The 17,342-nt window shown below is 38.4% G+C and overlaps 1 protein-coding gene across 2 annotated transcripts in view; it reads left to right on the top strand.

The window, feature by feature from the left end:
- Positions 1 to 4,045: 4,045 nt before the first annotated feature.
- grin2da (glutamate receptor, ionotropic, N-methyl D-aspartate 2D, a) overlaps positions 4,046 to 17,342 on the top strand; it is a 67,972-nt gene continuing 54,675 nt past the window's right edge. For both annotated transcript variants that reach the window (XM_083544234.1, XM_083544233.1), the window contains exons 1-2: positions 4,046 to 4,157; positions 14,808 to 15,369. In XM_083544234.1, coding sequence (XP_083400360.1) covers positions 14,851 to 15,369 — 519 coding nt within the window. In that variant the 5' untranslated portion in view covers positions 4,046 to 4,157; positions 14,808 to 14,850. The remainder of the gene's footprint in view (positions 4,158 to 14,807; positions 15,370 to 17,342) is intronic.

Raw genomic sequence — 17,342 nt, 5'->3', positions numbered from 1 at the left:
ACCGCAAATGACCATCATTAGTATTTTGTTGCAAAGCCGGTGTGGGGAATTACACCTTTGGGACGTCTATGGTAATTTGCGTTTTTGCAGCATTATAGCTTATGGCTGATTTCTCTTGGCAAATCATTAAAAAAAATCATGAGCGTCATTTTTTGGCTATCATGCACCACAGATGTACGGTAGGCTATCTTACGAAGCTAACAACAAGCGAGGCAGAAGGCAACAAGAACTTTGGCTAACGTGGATGAGACAGAGGGAGTCAGCGATGTAAACATGACTGAGAACAAAGACATTTCTGATCACATGATCATCATCATCTTTTCTCTGCTTGTGTTCTATATCATGGATGTTCAGCCTGGATATATTCATTAGGTAGCAAAATTTGAAATTCGTTTTTTATTAATATATTAATATAATGTGAGGTACAGTTACCAGCATGACACTAAAACAGGTAGTAGTAATGACTGCTTTTTACTTAAGTACATGTCAGAGCACAAATTTCTTTGTTTTTACTTGTGTTTACCCTTTATAGCCTAAGTATCTATACTTCTACTTGAGTGAAAAAATGTGAGGTGAAAGCTCAGTGGTTAAGACATTAGACTTTGGATCAGAAGATCACAAGCCCAAATCCCACCACCCCCAAGCTGCTAATGCTGGGCCCATTAGCAAGGCCCTTAAGGCCCCCTGCTCAGTTGTAAGTCGCTCTGGATAAGAGCGTAAATGTAAGGATGTGTGTACTTTTGCCATCTCTGGATGCAATTCTCACATGCACAGTCTCTCTCTTTCTACTAAATATTTGTTCAAATTCATTCGAACAAATACAATCTTAAGCGATAAATGTAATGTGTACAAATGCTATTTGATGAGATAACTGTAATTGCACAGGTTATGAACCTCCTTTTGAAATGTTTATGTGCTCTCAGAGAACATTTGAACATGTCTCTCTATTATCTTTCCTTCAATGACATACAATACCACAGCACCGTCTGCAATCCCATGTCATAATGCTCCCACCTCTGTACCTAACCGTGAATGTGGTGTTCTTTGGATCATACACAGACACTTTTTGTCCAAACAAGACAAGCTAAATGATTACCAACAAGTTGTCTTTGATGTTAGAAAGCTCTTTCAAGCTTTACTGTGATTGCTAATTCTTCCATGAATCCATTTCATGAAAGGCGTTGCAACCTTACAAAGCAATTGCAAAAGTAATAATTGACATCTGGTGCATTTTGCGCAATATCTTATTTTTATCTACAACGTAATTTTTTTTTTTTTACTTTTACATATATGCATTTCACCTATTACACCCTTTAGACACACTTTCTGACTTTGCTCTTGGTAGACTAGATCTGCTACATTACTTCTGTTGATAAGTGTGTACAAGGAATGCTTGGTTATGTATAATCACACATAGAAATATAAAAAAACATGTATATAACCAAGTATGGAGACTTGTGTACTGCTGCTGCTTCTAGGTTACCGGAGTTTTTCCTATGTGTGTCTTTGCCTAATGGTTTAACCAGGCACTAAACTACCTTTATATGTGTGCAGCTAGGCCTAGTGAATAACAAAGTATATTTGTGCCTGCACTGGGGAGCACAAAACGGTTACGACTGGGGCTAAAATGCAATGTGTGTGCGTGTCTGCAACCTCTAGGTTCTAGATTGTGTTTTTTTGAAAGACGGACAAAGTGGCAATAAGTCTTTGTGCCGCATCTATCTATCTATCTATCTATCTATCTATCTATCTATCTATCTATCTATCTATCTATCTGTCTGTCTGTCTGTCTGTCTGTCTGTCTGTCTGTCTGTCTGTCTGTCTGTCTGTCTGTCTGTCTGTCTGTCTGTCTGTCTGTCTGTCGTTCTATTGTTCTATTGTTCTATAGTTCTATCGTTCCATTCTGTATATTTGAACTCAAATTGCAAAAAAAATTATTTCTTTGTTTATTTATTGTTTGCTCATTTGTTTGCTTGTTTCTATGGACACCGAATGTGGTTTTGCAATACTTAAATGAATGACTAGCATGCCAGATTTGTGTTTATTTATTCATTCATTTTGCACATGTTGTGCGTGTTTAATCTCCGATATGCCTTTAGTTAATTTGGTAGGCATGTATTGCACATTTTGGGAAAAATTAAGCGGTGTTACTGCAATCTTATGGACTCCTTTTCGAGTATCGTGGCCAGGGGTGCAACTGCACATTTGCTGAGGGTTTTGCAAGATTGTGGTTGGCAAAAAAGAGGGTTAAATACAACAATAAATACACTATATGCAGTGGTTCCCCCATGTACGGTGCCCATATACCCTATTGTTGCACCTTTAACCATGACTTATTGATGTTTGGTGCATGTGACTCCATGGTCTGCCTGCTGCTCTTGCATGAATGTAATACGTGACGAATGATAAGTGGCTCTGCATTGGAGTGGATGTTATGTCCTGTTCTTTTTTAAGTGAATACATATCTTTTTGTTAATAATAATGAGGGGATTTTATCCTTAAAATGAATTGTAGTTTCTGTGTAAAGTGTATTTTAATATGCTCAGAATTTTCATGATTAATATGCACCTGCACTTGAAATCAAAGCCCAAGGTGAACATGGACCAAACTATGATACCGAAAACATGTTAGGAATTCATTTATTTTTTGGGTATTGATAATAGGTCTTATGTAGTGTTTGTATGCTTCTAAAGTCCAGATGACTGCTTCTCTTTAAGTAGAGGTGGGAGTTTAGGAGTGGCTGCACTGAGAGTAAGTGCAGTGTGCAGTGTAGGTTTCTGGACTTAGGCCAGAGCCACTTATTCCCACCCCTTAGAAAGCTGTAAAAGGTTGCAAGAAAATTGATTCTGAGAGCGGATGTGTGTGTAGGAACCTGAAAGCCTCGGTGTCAGATGTTGCACCAATTAATGTGGGAGTAGTGAAGTAAGAAGAATGTGTTTATGTTGTTTGTACAGGAAACTGTCAAAATGCAGTTCAGGAGCAGGTGGAAGAAGTTGTGTGTGTAGAAATTCCGGCACAGAGGTGAAACTGGATATATGCTAAGTTAGTTTTAATTGTTAGTTGACTATTGTTTTCTGGAGTTTAAACATTCGGCTATGAAAGTGAACAGGGCATTGAAATTAATTATGGAGGTACAGAATGGAAAAGAGGCACAAACAGGACAAAGTATCACCAGAGTTATAGCTTTTGAGGTAGAGTTAGCTGTACCCCTCCTTATGAAATGTAATGCCTCTTCCAATTGACCAAAGGGGGATTTTTTTATGTCAAGTGAATAGGATTTGGGGCAGAAGGTGCTGAGTTCAGAGCTAGGAGCTGGTTTCTAAGGCTGGCAAAACAAAAGTGGGCTCTGCTGTTGCAAGGTTGTGGCTTGAGAACATTTAGGGGAACTCTGGAGCAGTTCTTGTCCAGGGGGGTGATGGGGGTGAGCTGGGTGGAGGAGTGATCAAGGAAGTGGATCAATTGTTGACTTGACAAAGTGAAAATTAGTGATTTTGAAAAGCACTGTGAGCACATTGTCTGATGGGTCTGAGGTTGGTGTTGCTGATGAAGTGTTTGTTGTTGGAGTGCTGTGCTTCTGCCTAGACTTAGCCTTAACTGGATTTGAAGTTGCAATAAGAAAGAGGGAAATTAAACATCTGTTCATGTGGTGACCGGTTGGAGGTGTGATATTACAGTTGAGGAGTTCTCTAAAACCCGGGTGCTGGGCAAATCAAGCCAATGTTTGGTGGATAGAGTAAAGGTCTGCTTCATCTGTTCAGTCTGTGAAGCAGGGACTGTACCAGAGCTGGATTCCTAAAGAGGTGAGACATTGTGAATGTGAGTGTTGTTCCCTTAGTTTATATTCTTGTGTCACTCTCATAGGTCACTTCTATTAAAATGTACAAGCAACTCCTGTATGATTGAGAAGAAAAACAGTATAGACTGTTATTTCAAAGAAAAGCAAACCTTTTTTTTATCATGAATAACACAGGATACGTCACAGGTGATTCAACCACAGTTGTCATATTCTATTAATTATTTCTTTCTTTATTTACATTTTTCAACAGGCTGAAATATCACAAGTCAGTCTGAAGTCTGTCATTGTGTGACTCAAGGACAACACAAGTCTGAGTCCCTAACTTCAGTCCCTGTCTCTGGCCTCTGGAGTGGACTGATATGTAGGTATATATGTTATTTTTTTGTACAGATGTAGATGAGTTTTAGCCCAGGATATGGTTTTGCGAATACATTTTTTTAAGGGAGATTTATTTGGGTTGAAAATCTAAAAATACGTTTAAACAAAGTCGTATCAGGAAACGTGTCACAATTGTAACAGTGTATGAATTCATAACGAACCATGAAGCTGTGAAATAGGAATGATTATGAGCATGTGCTATTTGATAAGATTTTTTTTGTAATACACCATAATTCATCTGCTGGTTGAAACTGGGTGAGCCTTTGATACTGAGGTTTAAATCAACACCACTTAAACATTGAAAGAGCTGAAATAGGGGTAATGGTTTGAGATGTGCATATGTTTGTGTGCTCGTGTGTTTATACAGTCATTCTGGATAAGTGGTCCTCTCTCTGAGGAACAACAGCCCACTGTAGACTTGTAATCTGAACAAGTGACCATCTGCTCAGCCCATTCATTCTTCCCTGACTCAGCCTTTACCAGACAAAAAAACCTACATAGTCCCTCAGAAACATACCCTTGATAGATCTGCAGTGCAGTGTGTCAGAGATTTTTTAAAGAAAGGAAGATGTTTCAGTTGCAGATTTTAGACATCAGTAATTAGGCTAAGGCACAGTTTTGTTGGATTCCCACAGGTTTTTACATTTGAATTATAATCAATTCATAAAATAATGTATACATTACAGGCAAATTTGATGGCAAACACTACACTAAAGTCTTAGCAGAGACAAATCCAAATACTCCTGTCATGCTGTGGTGAGCATTTCACAACAAGGCCTCCAGTGGTGTCCAACCAGAATTAATCAATCTCTTAATACCATCATGACACCACGGCTATAAAACCCATCAATATTATAGAGAAACACTGTATAACAGGGCGCTGTATCACAGACAGGTATCTCATGCAGTGAGAAAGAATACTATTACTAAAGCAAAAAACCCAATGAACACAATTCAACATCTCCTTTCACTGCAGCCACAGCTGTGCTGCCCACATACATCATCTTTAGAAGAAGCATTCATATTAACCTCATAAAATGACCCTGAAGTTCACAAAAAAACTGTTTTGGCCAACTTTTCCTGATGATGTCTATTTCTTTCTTTAAAAGCCCGTCTTGTAGATGTTTGTATATATGCGACCATGTCAATTTCTTTTGCTTTGTCAGCTAGAGGAGAATTCAGTTGTGGAATAAAAACAAAACAGTTATTAAATCCACTTAAATATATTTGAGTTTGCGCATTTTGCAGCAGATGCGGGTTGCAAGTCTGACTAGTGCTCTCTCTGACCATCCAATTAAAATAATGTGAAAATTATGACGTGATTGGACGCCTCCTAGCAGGCCATGGAGTGACCAAATCGCAGTCTGATTGGTTAAAGCAACAGCTTCAAGCAGCTTAGGGTTTATAATAAAAAAAGCCAGCAGTGCTGTCAGTGCTGGCGTTACGCCAATATGTAATGTTCAGTTCAATTCAATTCGTTTTTATTTGTATAGCGCTTTTAACAGTTATAAAGAATAGTTATAAAGAATGTATCATTTTGTTCCATATAATTGTACGTTTGTCCCTAATAAAAGAGCCAGTGGGGAATGTGACAAGGAAAAACTCCCTGAGATGGCATAAGGAAGAAACCTCAAGAGGAACCAGACTCAAAAGGGAATGTTGTGTAATCTGATGGCTGAAATCTAATTGGATAGAAACTCCAATGTTAACTTTAACTTAGTCAGAGATGGCAAAAATACACACATCCTTCACTCAAGTAGTACAGATACTCATGTTTGGAAAGACTCTGGTAAAAGTTGAAGTACTGACTCAAATTTTTCACTCAAGTAAAAAGGAAATAATAGACCAGTGGTAAATTGAAAAGGCTGCACAATGACAAAAATAGGTTGATGAAAATATTGATCATGTCACCAAATAGATTTAAACAAGCCTGGTTTGAAAATGGAAGAAGGAGAAAGTACAGATATTTAAGTAAAAAATGTGTGATATATATTCATGGACAAAATATATCAAATGTAAGCCAGTGATTCTAAATGTACGCCAGCAGAGAAGGCCTTGCTCTTATTTATGTGAGAGTACATGCAATGCAAGTGTAGAGTTAGAACGTTAATTATAATTTAAACAGGCAAACAATCCAAAGTTGCGTGTAAGAATCAGAAATGTGGACCAGGTTAAGGTCGGGTGATCAGCAAACAATAAGAGGACAAAACCAAAAATGAGAGAAAAAAAAAAGAAAACCATGAACCATTAAATATGGACCAAACACTGTTTGATAATCAACTGAATGAGTCAAGACGGGTGGAGACATTACAAGCACCAAAACGAATACATACTCACGTGGTTCTGAAAACAGAGAAAACAGAGCAAGCGCTAGCATGTCGTGTTGGCACAAGTGTGGATAATCACTGACAGCCTCGAAAAGTTTCAAATGGTATCATATTGCTACAAGTACTGCAAAAATATTTGATAAATTCAACAAATTCTATAATATATAATATAATATGATAAAAGAATTATTTTTAACGATTGATGCTTTTACTAATTCACTTTTCCACAGACTTTGCCAGACCATGTCAATATATTGATGCTCATACATTTTTTCTCCACAGCACTCAAGTTTATATATTTTATTAGAGTTGCTGCACCCAACTATAATCATGGAGCAAGACATCCAAAGTAACATTCAGTTCTGTCTATGTGGAGATGGAGGGGCTTATAGAATATTTACACAGTTAAATGCATGTTGAATGAAAAAATCTGATCCCTAATTGAAATATAAAATAATGAGAAGTAGCATATATTATTACATTATTATATATTTAACATTATAATGATTATTATTATGATAATGTGATGATGATTATTATTATTACTACCAAAAGAAGTTAAAAGTTTAATATGAGCAAAGAATTAAAGATGAATAAAAATGTACATTTATAAAACATTTTTTTATAAATATAAATGAAACCATCTATCAATAAATGTATTTTAATTTTACATTTATATTTAATATTTTATATATATATATAAAATATTATATTTATATATATATTTTATATATATATATTTAAATCAACACTTATGATAATATTAATTAACATAAGCTCAAAACACAAAATTCTGAAAACTTCCATTCTGGTTTTTTTTTTTTTGAGCAAAATTCAGGCCCATGCCCCTGATTTGAAAAAATACTGTCTGTCATCTGTGTGAGCTAATTAATTAGCTAGTAAAAGCTGCTCTGCCAGCAGCCAGAACACACCCGCTGATCATGTGTCGTGCAACAAGTGGTATGATTCGGAATTAGCAGCTTGTGCTATAGTTACAGCATACCAGATGACAATTTTTGTTTTGTTATTGGGAATTTTTTTCTTTATTTGGTTTGTTGAGCAGGAGAAGTAAAAATCCTTTACTTGAATATCAGCAGTCTACCTAATGGTAATACTGTGAATAAATGTCTAATATTCTGTGTGGGTAATCTGCTCGTCCCGGGTGTCCAATTTGCCCAAGCAGTTTGTCCACTCTTGCATGTTATCTGCTAGCTTGCTGAGCACAAATGTATAGTTCAGCTGCTACTTAGTGTGCTACTTTGTTTTTTTGCTGACTTGTATTTTAAAACACACACAAATTTCATTCCCCGTTGTAATACTTGATAGTTAAAGCATTAGCACATTGACACAATACCACAAAAATAAGGCTAAAGTTTAAAAAATAAAAACTCGAAAACAATGCTAGATGAATGACGGAAGTAATACCAGAATAAAAAGGGTTTCAGATCTAATTTGTGTCAAATCTGAAATTTTTTACATAATGTCATTAAATACAAATGAAATAAATAAATATACCCAAGATATACATAGACAATGAAGTGAACAAATTACTGAACATACCGTGGGATCATTAAAAAAAAAACTTGCTCTCAATGATTTCTTCATTCTCATTTTCACTTGCACATTGTGACATTTAAAATTTTTTCGATTTTGTTTGCTTGATTTCTTTTTCCAAAAAAAAAAAAAATCTAAAGATTAATTTTATTTCAGAAAATTTAACTCAGTCTTTTTCATTTCACTTCTGTTTCATAATGTCACATTTATTTCATAATGAGACTTCCATTTTGTAATGGGACTTTTATTTCATGATGACACTTTTATTTTAAAATGCACAGCCAGGCGAGACCCATAGATGGGAGATAATGGGAGTGATGGGAGTGAAGGCTAATCGGTCTGGTGTGATCCCACAGATAATCTATTGAAGCCCATATTGTTGCAAAAGTTAATGCTGAATGCCAGAACTCACAGTGCATCACAGAATGGTTAATGAGCCCATACTGACCCTTGTATACCATGGAAAGTAACTTTCTTTTGGCTTCTCCCATTAGGGGTCGCCACAGTGGATCATCCGTATTCGTGATCCGCATGTTTGATTTGGCACATGTTTTTACGCTGGATGCCCTTCCTGACGCAACCCTCCCCATTTATCCAGGCTTGGGACCGGCACTAAGAGTGCACTGGCTTGTGCAACCCTAATGGCTGGGTCTTGTATACCATGGAAAATACTCATAAAAAAACATGTGAGCATCAGACTGGGACCATGGAGCAGTAGAAGGTGGTAGTCTGGTCTGATCAATCAGGTTGTCATGGGGCATGTTTGCTGCTTACCTGGTAAAGAGATTATGCTAGGGTTAACTATGGTAAGAAGGCAAGCCAGGGGAGACCTGGTGATGCTCTGGGCAATGCTTTGATGGGATACCTTGGGTCATTGCATTCACGTGGATGTTACCTTGACATGTACCACCTGCATAAACATTAAGACCAAGTACACCCCTTCATAATACCAGTATCCCCTAACGACTGTGGCTTCTTTTTGCAGCATAATACACTGGCACACTGCAGAAAATGTTCAGGAATTGTTTTAGGAAAACAATGCAAGATGCTGACTTGGCCTCCAAATTCCCCAGATCTCAATTCGATCAAGCATTTGTCTGATGCGCTGGACAAACTCGACTTCCAATCTCCTACTGTAATTTCATCGAGGTCTCACCTCACAACCTACAGGATCTTCTGCTATTGTTTTGGTGCTATCAGAGGTCTAGATGATTCAGAGCTGTTTTTGTAGGGTTAGAACCTTCACAATTGTTTTATGGCTGATAGGAATAGTTTATAATATCAGACTTTTCTTTCATAACTTCATAATTTTAGTATTATTTCATTTTCACTTTGATTCCATGAGGTGCATTGATTTATTATTTATTTATTTCACAGACACTTCTATTTTATTGCAATACATTTAATTAAAAATTCCACACTGGCTGCTCACACTGCCAATTCAGCATCCCCAAATACCAAACACTGACAAGGCATAAATGACATATTATAACATTATGACATTATGACCAGTGAAGTGAATAACACTGGTTATCTCTTCACCATTGCACCTGTTAGTGGGTGTGATATATTAGGCAGTAGTTTGATGTGTTAGAAGCAGAAAAAAATGGGGAAGCACAAGGTTTTAAGCGAGTTTGACAGAGACCAAATTGTGATGGCTGGACGACTGGGTCGGAGCATCTCCAAAAGTAGTAGTCAGTATCTTGTAAAAGTGGTGCAAGGAAGGAACAGTGGTGAGCCGGTGACAGGGTCATGGGCGGCCAAGGGGTCCGATCCAGCATATTAGCTACTGTAGCTTAAATTGCTGAAGAAGCTAATGCTGTTAATGCTTGATGGGTCAGAACTGTTTTGGCAGCAACACTAGGTCATAATGTTATGTCTTATCAGTCTCTATAGAGTTATGCCTGGTTAGTGTATATTCTGCATTCTTATTCAATTTTAAGTTCTTGGCTTCTTGACTATGTGGCTAAGAAGACATTTTTGTACCTTTTCCGACAGACTGTCTGACCTTTATTCCTTTGCTTCACTTTCAAACACTCCAGTTGCGGCCAAAATCCTCCATATGAACTCTCTGGTGCTGACTAATGACTTCAACAACACTGTGTCTAATTTAAGAAAGCTATGTGCACCAACACTGCTCAAAATGTTCATGTGCCTGAACCAATAAACAATTTGGGCCCCTAATATAAAGTATGCATGTGCTATATGAAGTATACAATACATGTAACAAAGAGTGAAGCCACAGTACTGAAATGTTACAGATGAAAGCCTAGCTAGCTACTGTTAAAGAAATGGTTTCTGGATACACTTTAATGCTTTTGACAGCTTGTCTTCTCTTCTTTACTCCAGCATCCACAAACACAGGAAATAAATCATTGAAACCTATCACAAGTATGGAGTGTGAGTGCCAATGTCCATATAGAGGCTTGCTGTGCTGTATGTGTGTGTTTGACCTTTTATAGAACATATGTGACCTTTTATAGAAAAAGGGTCTGTGTTATAAGCACATTCACAAAATAATGTGAAACCTTTTAGGAAGTGTCCTCCTACAGTGTGTGTAATATATCTGTTTCTTGTAGGTGTAGGATTGAATGCTCTTCATACACTGGTGGTGCATGTGCATTCAAAACTTTTATGAACCACCTTTCCAATACAACTTCAGGTACTCGTGAAGCCAATAAGCCAGCCAAATGGATGATTTAATGCCCTTAAGCGAAAGCGGGACTTAAATTTGCATCTCTAATACTGATATTACACTAGGGGTTGTCAAACATGTGGACTGGGACCAGCCTAGGGCAAGAAAGAAATTTATGATCCACGTTCCAAAATAAAACCTTGAAATCTTGTCGGCTATAATTGAATTAAAAGGCCAGAAAAAAAGAGATATTCCTTGTTATTCAACCAGGGAGCAAAAGAGAACAATACACCAGGGCCATAAATTCAGCTACAGAAAATGTGCTAAAGATATATAATTCGACATTCTGACCTTCTCCACCTCTCTCAGGGACCTTAGGTCAGCTAATCAGTCTCATCTGTCACTTCTTCAGTCTTGGCTTAAGGGGAAAGAAGATTGGGCCTTTTCTGCTACTGCCCCTAGGCTTTGGATCTCATTGTCACTCAACCTGGGACTGGCTGATCTGTTTGACCCTTTTGCCCTGTTAAGTTTGATCTTTTACTGTCCCTACTTGATAGTTATTATTAATATTATTATTATTATTATTGTATAAACTTAAAAGTCACACTGTTTCTGTATCCCTGTGGGTGCTGCTGTATATGTATATTCTATTTTCGGTTTTAAGAACCCCATTTCTACCAGTAGTGTAAAATCTCTTATTTTATTTCACTGAAATAAAATGTTTATTAGATTGTAAATTCCATTTTATTCCTCTATTATATTTTTATTTATTACATTTTTAAGTTTTATTCTTTAAAAAATAAAATAAAATCAAAATTATGGCATGGGACAGTCATTAAAAACATTTCACTGCATTTGTACTTCAATTAGATTTTATTGTATTTTTTTATTTTATTCAGTTTTTTTTTTTACGCTTTTACAATCTCAGTAATGTTATATGTTATATATACTTGCACATTATATGAACTATGGATTCTATAGGTTTCCAGGTAGTCTAGTGGTTACGATGTGGTGCTCTCACCGCTGTGGCCCGGGTTTGATTCCCGGTCAGGGAACCAACCAGCCATTAGGGTTGCACAAGCCAGTGCACTGCCAGCCCCAAGCCCGGATAAATTGGTAGGGCGTTAGGAAGGGCATCCAGCGTAAAACATGTGCCAAATGGAATATGCGGATCATGAATACGGATGATCCGCTGTGGTGACCCCTAATGGGAGAAGCCGAAAGAAAGTTATATGAATTAAGGATTGTGGACCATAAGAATCATATGTACTTTGGAGTGTGGTTTTGCCACAAGATTTCACAAGAACGTTAGCAAAGTGAAATACTGATTTAGGTGAGGTGAGGAGGTGAGGAGGCCTGGGGTGCAGTCAGTGTTCCAATTTATCCCAAAGCTGTTCAATAGGATTGAGGTCAGAGCTGTATAGCAGGTAACTCAATATCTTCCACTGCAACACTTGTAATCCATATTTATGCGTGTATATACACTGAATTTTATTTGTGACATGGCTGCTAGTTTCAAATACTTTAGCCAGCACTTCTGGTACCAGCATCCATTCGACGATCAAAGCAATGAGAGCCCATCACTTTATTCTGATATTTGATGTGAACATTAACTTAGCTTTTGAGCCGATATTGGCCGATATTAATATTAGTAAAACCTATAGTGGCTTACAAATAAATTTTCTAGATTTTCCAAAACATATGACATTTTCTTTACTGTTTCCATCCATCTTGCCCATTCTTCCCTGCAGTTTTTCACACTCGTCCTTTCTGATACCTTGTCCTTTCCATTACTTAATCTGCAAATCCAGAATGTTCACCCACAATCTAAAACAAAAATGTAAATAATCTTGTTTCTGTGATGATAAAGCCCAGAAAATACTCAGATGCACATACGGCTGTATTACTTCGTACTGGTTTATACCTCGGATCTCTGAAATTGTGGATTTAAGAGTCAGGCTGACCACCAAGCAGCTAAAACCTTTACTGGATATACATTCTGAGGAGTCCTTATTACCCTTATGCTAAACATTCAACATTGTTTTGATGTTGGTCATTTTTATTCAGCTCCCGTTCCCATATAATGATTTGCATCTTAGTAAGTGTGAACAGTAGAGGACATGAGAACAATTCTTTCTTGCTGTGATGATAAGGACTTTTGCTGAAACGGCTTATCAGTCCTATGGCATAGGAGAGAAGAACTCAAGGTTTTTTTCAGATTGATATCGCCATAGATCAAACCTTGTTTTCGACTTTATAATTCATTACACCAGAGAAGGTGTGGTGGCTGGTGTGCAGCCTGACTTGAAAGTGATTCAAAGTGTTTTGCTTGGCAATTTTTTTAAAGAATCAGGCTTCTCTTTGTGTGTTTTTATCTAATGATGGATAGAATGATAGAATGATTCATTTGTTTGTTTGTTCATTCATTCATTCATTTTAATTTTTTCATCTTTTTTCAGCTGTTTTATCCAGCTCAGGGTCATGACTCAGGAGCCTATCATGGAACAAATGGGAATGAGGAAGGAATAAACCCTGAATAGAATGGATGAATGCATATACTCCATATATTCTTTTACACCAAGAGACAAATCATCTACAGCCAAAGTTGAGATTTAATTAACTGTAGAGTTTTACTGCATTTATTTTCTGTTTAGACTCTTAGATTTTTATAGAATGTTATCGCATAGGTAAATAAAACTTCACCTGTCAGTGCCTCAACATGTCAATCTTGCTAAAGTGCCCATAAAAAAATGGATTCTTCGGGTATTCTTTTTTGTGGCCATGTAGATAATATTCTTATCAGACCTAATAATGTACATTAAATTAAACTTATTTCTGTACAAATAGTTAATCCACTGTTGAAACATTATGTTTTGCATTCACTGCAACCCAGATGAGGATGGGTTCCCTTCTGAGCCGGGTTGCTCTCAAGGTTTCTTCCTCTTTCCATCTTAAGGAGTTTTACTTTACCACAGTTGCCACTGGCTCGTTTATTAGGCACAAACTTTAAATGATAAGGAACAAACAAAAATTCCTATCTGATCTGCAAATTTTTCTTACAGATAAAAATCAAATAAAGGCATAGTATGCTGGAGAACATGAAGCAGTAATGCTTTACATGTTTTGATGATTGCAGCAAGCTTATTTTGGCTGGAGAAAAGAAACAGCATTTGTCTATACCACCTACTGGCAGGTTTATTGGGAGAAAACTAGAGAACCTAAAGGTTATCTACTGAGAACATGTAGAAGAGTGCACAGTCAGGATGAAATTGGAAAGCCTGGTGATGTAGCACTACCCACTGTGCCACCGTGCTGTTCGTTTCCTGTTTGTTTATTTATTTATTTACCTTTTTTTGCTATGTTTGGGACATACCATAGCATAAATGATTAGATTCACCCTTATTTGCATGAATCGATTGATGGGGTAAACCATAAAACAGTGCAGGGTACAAAAGTTAAAAGCTTGAGATGTAGCTGGGTTCACAGTGGTGCTTTTTAGGAGAATACTGCTATCTTGATATATGTGGACTAAAAACAAAAAGTACCTGCGAAGGCACTGTTCGATGATCGATCTATATAATATCTCAGGTTGCACATTAATCAGATATGACAAGATAGTAATTGAATACATGTTCAGTAATATGACCATGCAGAGACTTATCTTACTCAAAGTTCCAATAATCCCATAATCATAATGTGCTTTGATTGCATCTCCTTCAGACTCCCTCCATCATACCTCATCACTTATGCCTTGGTGCCTGCAGTAATCTTTTTTTACATGCACACACACACACACACACACACACACACACACACACACACACACACACACACACACACACACACTCCTTGTGCACTGATGACTTTTTTAGATGATACTGATTGTATCTCCTCAGCTGTGCAATTCTGTTTGCCCTCTTCTACTTTGTTTTTTAGCTGAAATTAACTCTTGCTGATCAAAAGTGCAAAAAAGAAACTACCGCCTACAATTATGTTTTGAATACAGCTATAAGTACAGTTAAAAATACTGATTTGTTTCTTTTGCAGATCAAACGTATTTTCCTGATGCATGATAAATGGATATCCATTCATTTTCATTATTTTTTTTTTTTTAAAGGTTATCAACCTGAACCAGACCTCACCATATAACACACCACATCATGGTGGTGCAGCCTGCTATCTCACTCCTATTGGCTGTGCTGGCGTGCAGCGGGCCGGCTTGGTCGTCCCCGCCGCTACTGCTCCGCCCCCGGGAGCGAGAGAGGGACTCGGGCGGGGCTTCGGGAGGAGTCAACATTGCCGTGGTCCACTCGGGCTCCTCCCACCTCCCGGAGACGAGTGTAGGGGTAGGGGGCACCTTGGCGGCAGGTGCAGGTACAGCAGCAGGAACAGGAGTGGGCACAGGCTGGCCAGGGCAGGTGGGTGAGAGTGTGATGACACCATGGGGCCCAGCAAATGTCATCTGGCTGGCAGTAAACGAGAGCAGCCCAGGAAGCCTCTTGCTGCAGCTGTGCGAGCTGCTGGCCAGCACACCACTGCAAGGCCTAGTGTTCGAACAAGAAAAGCCGCCACCGCCTGAGCGTGCTCCGCTGGCACCTGTGCTTGAGTTTGTCTCAGCACAAACTGGTGTGCCCATCATGGCTGTGGGAGGTGGAGCTGGGCTGGGCAGAGAGACACAGGTAAGATTTTAGCATGCACATCCACCTATTTCTGTAGCACAGAGATTTATTATGATACATCATGAAACATTATATTTTGAGTTTAAATTTTATTTGATGAAGATTTTATTTGATTTTAGGAAGATGAATACAGATTTCATTGAAAATAATTACATCCTTTACATTTTATGTTCAAGACATGGTGCTCGCAAATAGAATATTATACTATGTTATTATATATGTTTCTCTGAAGTGTTTCCTGGTTTCATGGAACTGCTCACATTGTCAGCTATAGACAATTAGAAGAATACTAGCATGCATTTAACAACAACAACAAAAAAGCATAAAACAAATGCACCCTTGTTCTTAGGTAACGAATTGAATTAAAAACCTAGCTAAAAGCACCACACTAAGGAATAAAACCTGTCAGCAGAGGAGCAGAGCAGCCTGCTTAGACAGGCTTGCCTGAGGGATAGCACATGTGACCTTACCACAGCATGCATTCAAACAATTAGCTTTTAGGTCTTTTAAAGGTGTGTCACTTACCAAAGCCCACACTGTCCCCCTGACAATTTCATGATCTGTCGCAAACGATTTCTTGAGACCACAGAAACATTGAATGTTCTCACAAAGCTGATCACTATTAGGTGCAGAACAAACATGTACAGTACAGTATCACTGGCTGTGGTGAAAATATGTTAAGCACAGACTTGCAAGGTTCAGAACATAGTCAAGATGACTGCAGTAAAAAAAAAATTAAACATTCATATTAGTTCTTCTTCATTTGGCTTTTCCCATTAGGGGTCGCCACAGTGGATCATCTGTTTCCATACCCCACTGTCCTCTACATCTGCCTCTTTCAAACCAACTACCTGCATGTCTTCCCTCACCACATACATAAACCTCCTCCTTGGTCTTCCTCTTTTCCTCCTTCCTGGTGGCTCCATCCTCAGCATTCTCCTACCAATATACCCCATGTCCCTCCTCTGCACATGTTCAAACCATCTCAGTCTCGCCTCCTTCACCTTCTCCCTCTAATAAGCTCATTTCTAATCCTGTCCATCCTCATCGCTCCCAATGAAAACCTCAACATCTTCAGCTCTGCTACCTCCAGCTCCACCTCCTGTCTCAATGCCACTGTCTCTAAACCATACAACATTGCAGGTCTCACCACAGTCCTATAAACTTTCCCTTTCACGCTCACAGATACTCTTCTATCACAAATCGCTCCTGCTATCACTCTTCTTCACCCACTCCACCCTGCCTGCACTCTTTTCTTTACTTCTCTAACACACTCTCCATTACTTTGCACTGTTGATCCCATGTACCTAAACACCTTTTCTCCCTGCAACTGCACTCCATGGATAGTCCTGTCTGACCTCGTTCGTCAACCTGTCCATCACCACTGCAAACAGGAAAGGGCTCAGAGCCGATCCTTGATGCAGTCCAACCTTCACCTTGAACCAGTCTGTCGTTCCTACTGCACACTTCACTCTTGTCACACTGTCACTATACATGTCCTGCTGATACACCTGACTTCCTCATATAATACCACAATTCCTCTATCGGCACCCTGTCATATGCTTTCTCTAAATCCACAAACACACAATGCAACTCTTTCTGACCTCCTCTATACTTCTCCATCAACAGTCTCAAAGCAAATATTGCGTCTGTGGTGCTCTTCCTCGGCATGAAACCCTACTGTTGCTCACAGATGGTCACCTCTACTCTCAGCCTGGCTTCCACTACTCTTTCCCATAACTTCATGGTGTGACTGATCAACTTTATTCTCCTGTAGTTACTGCAGGTCTGCACATCTCCCTTATTCTTAAAGATCGGTACCAGCACACTCCTTCTCCATTACTCAAGCATCCTCTCACCTTCCAAAATCTTGTTGAACAATCTGATTAAAAACTCCACTTCCATCTCTCCTAAACATCTCCATGCTTTTACTGACATGTCATCTGGTCCTATCTGGTCCTATCCACTTCCTG

Source organism: Silurus aristotelis (genome assembly GCF_946808225.1).
Source record: "Silurus aristotelis genome assembly, chromosome: 6".
Lineage (NCBI taxonomy): Eukaryota > Metazoa > Chordata > Actinopteri > Siluriformes > Siluridae > Silurus > Silurus aristotelis.
This window is presented reverse-complemented; position numbering and strand designations above follow the sequence as displayed.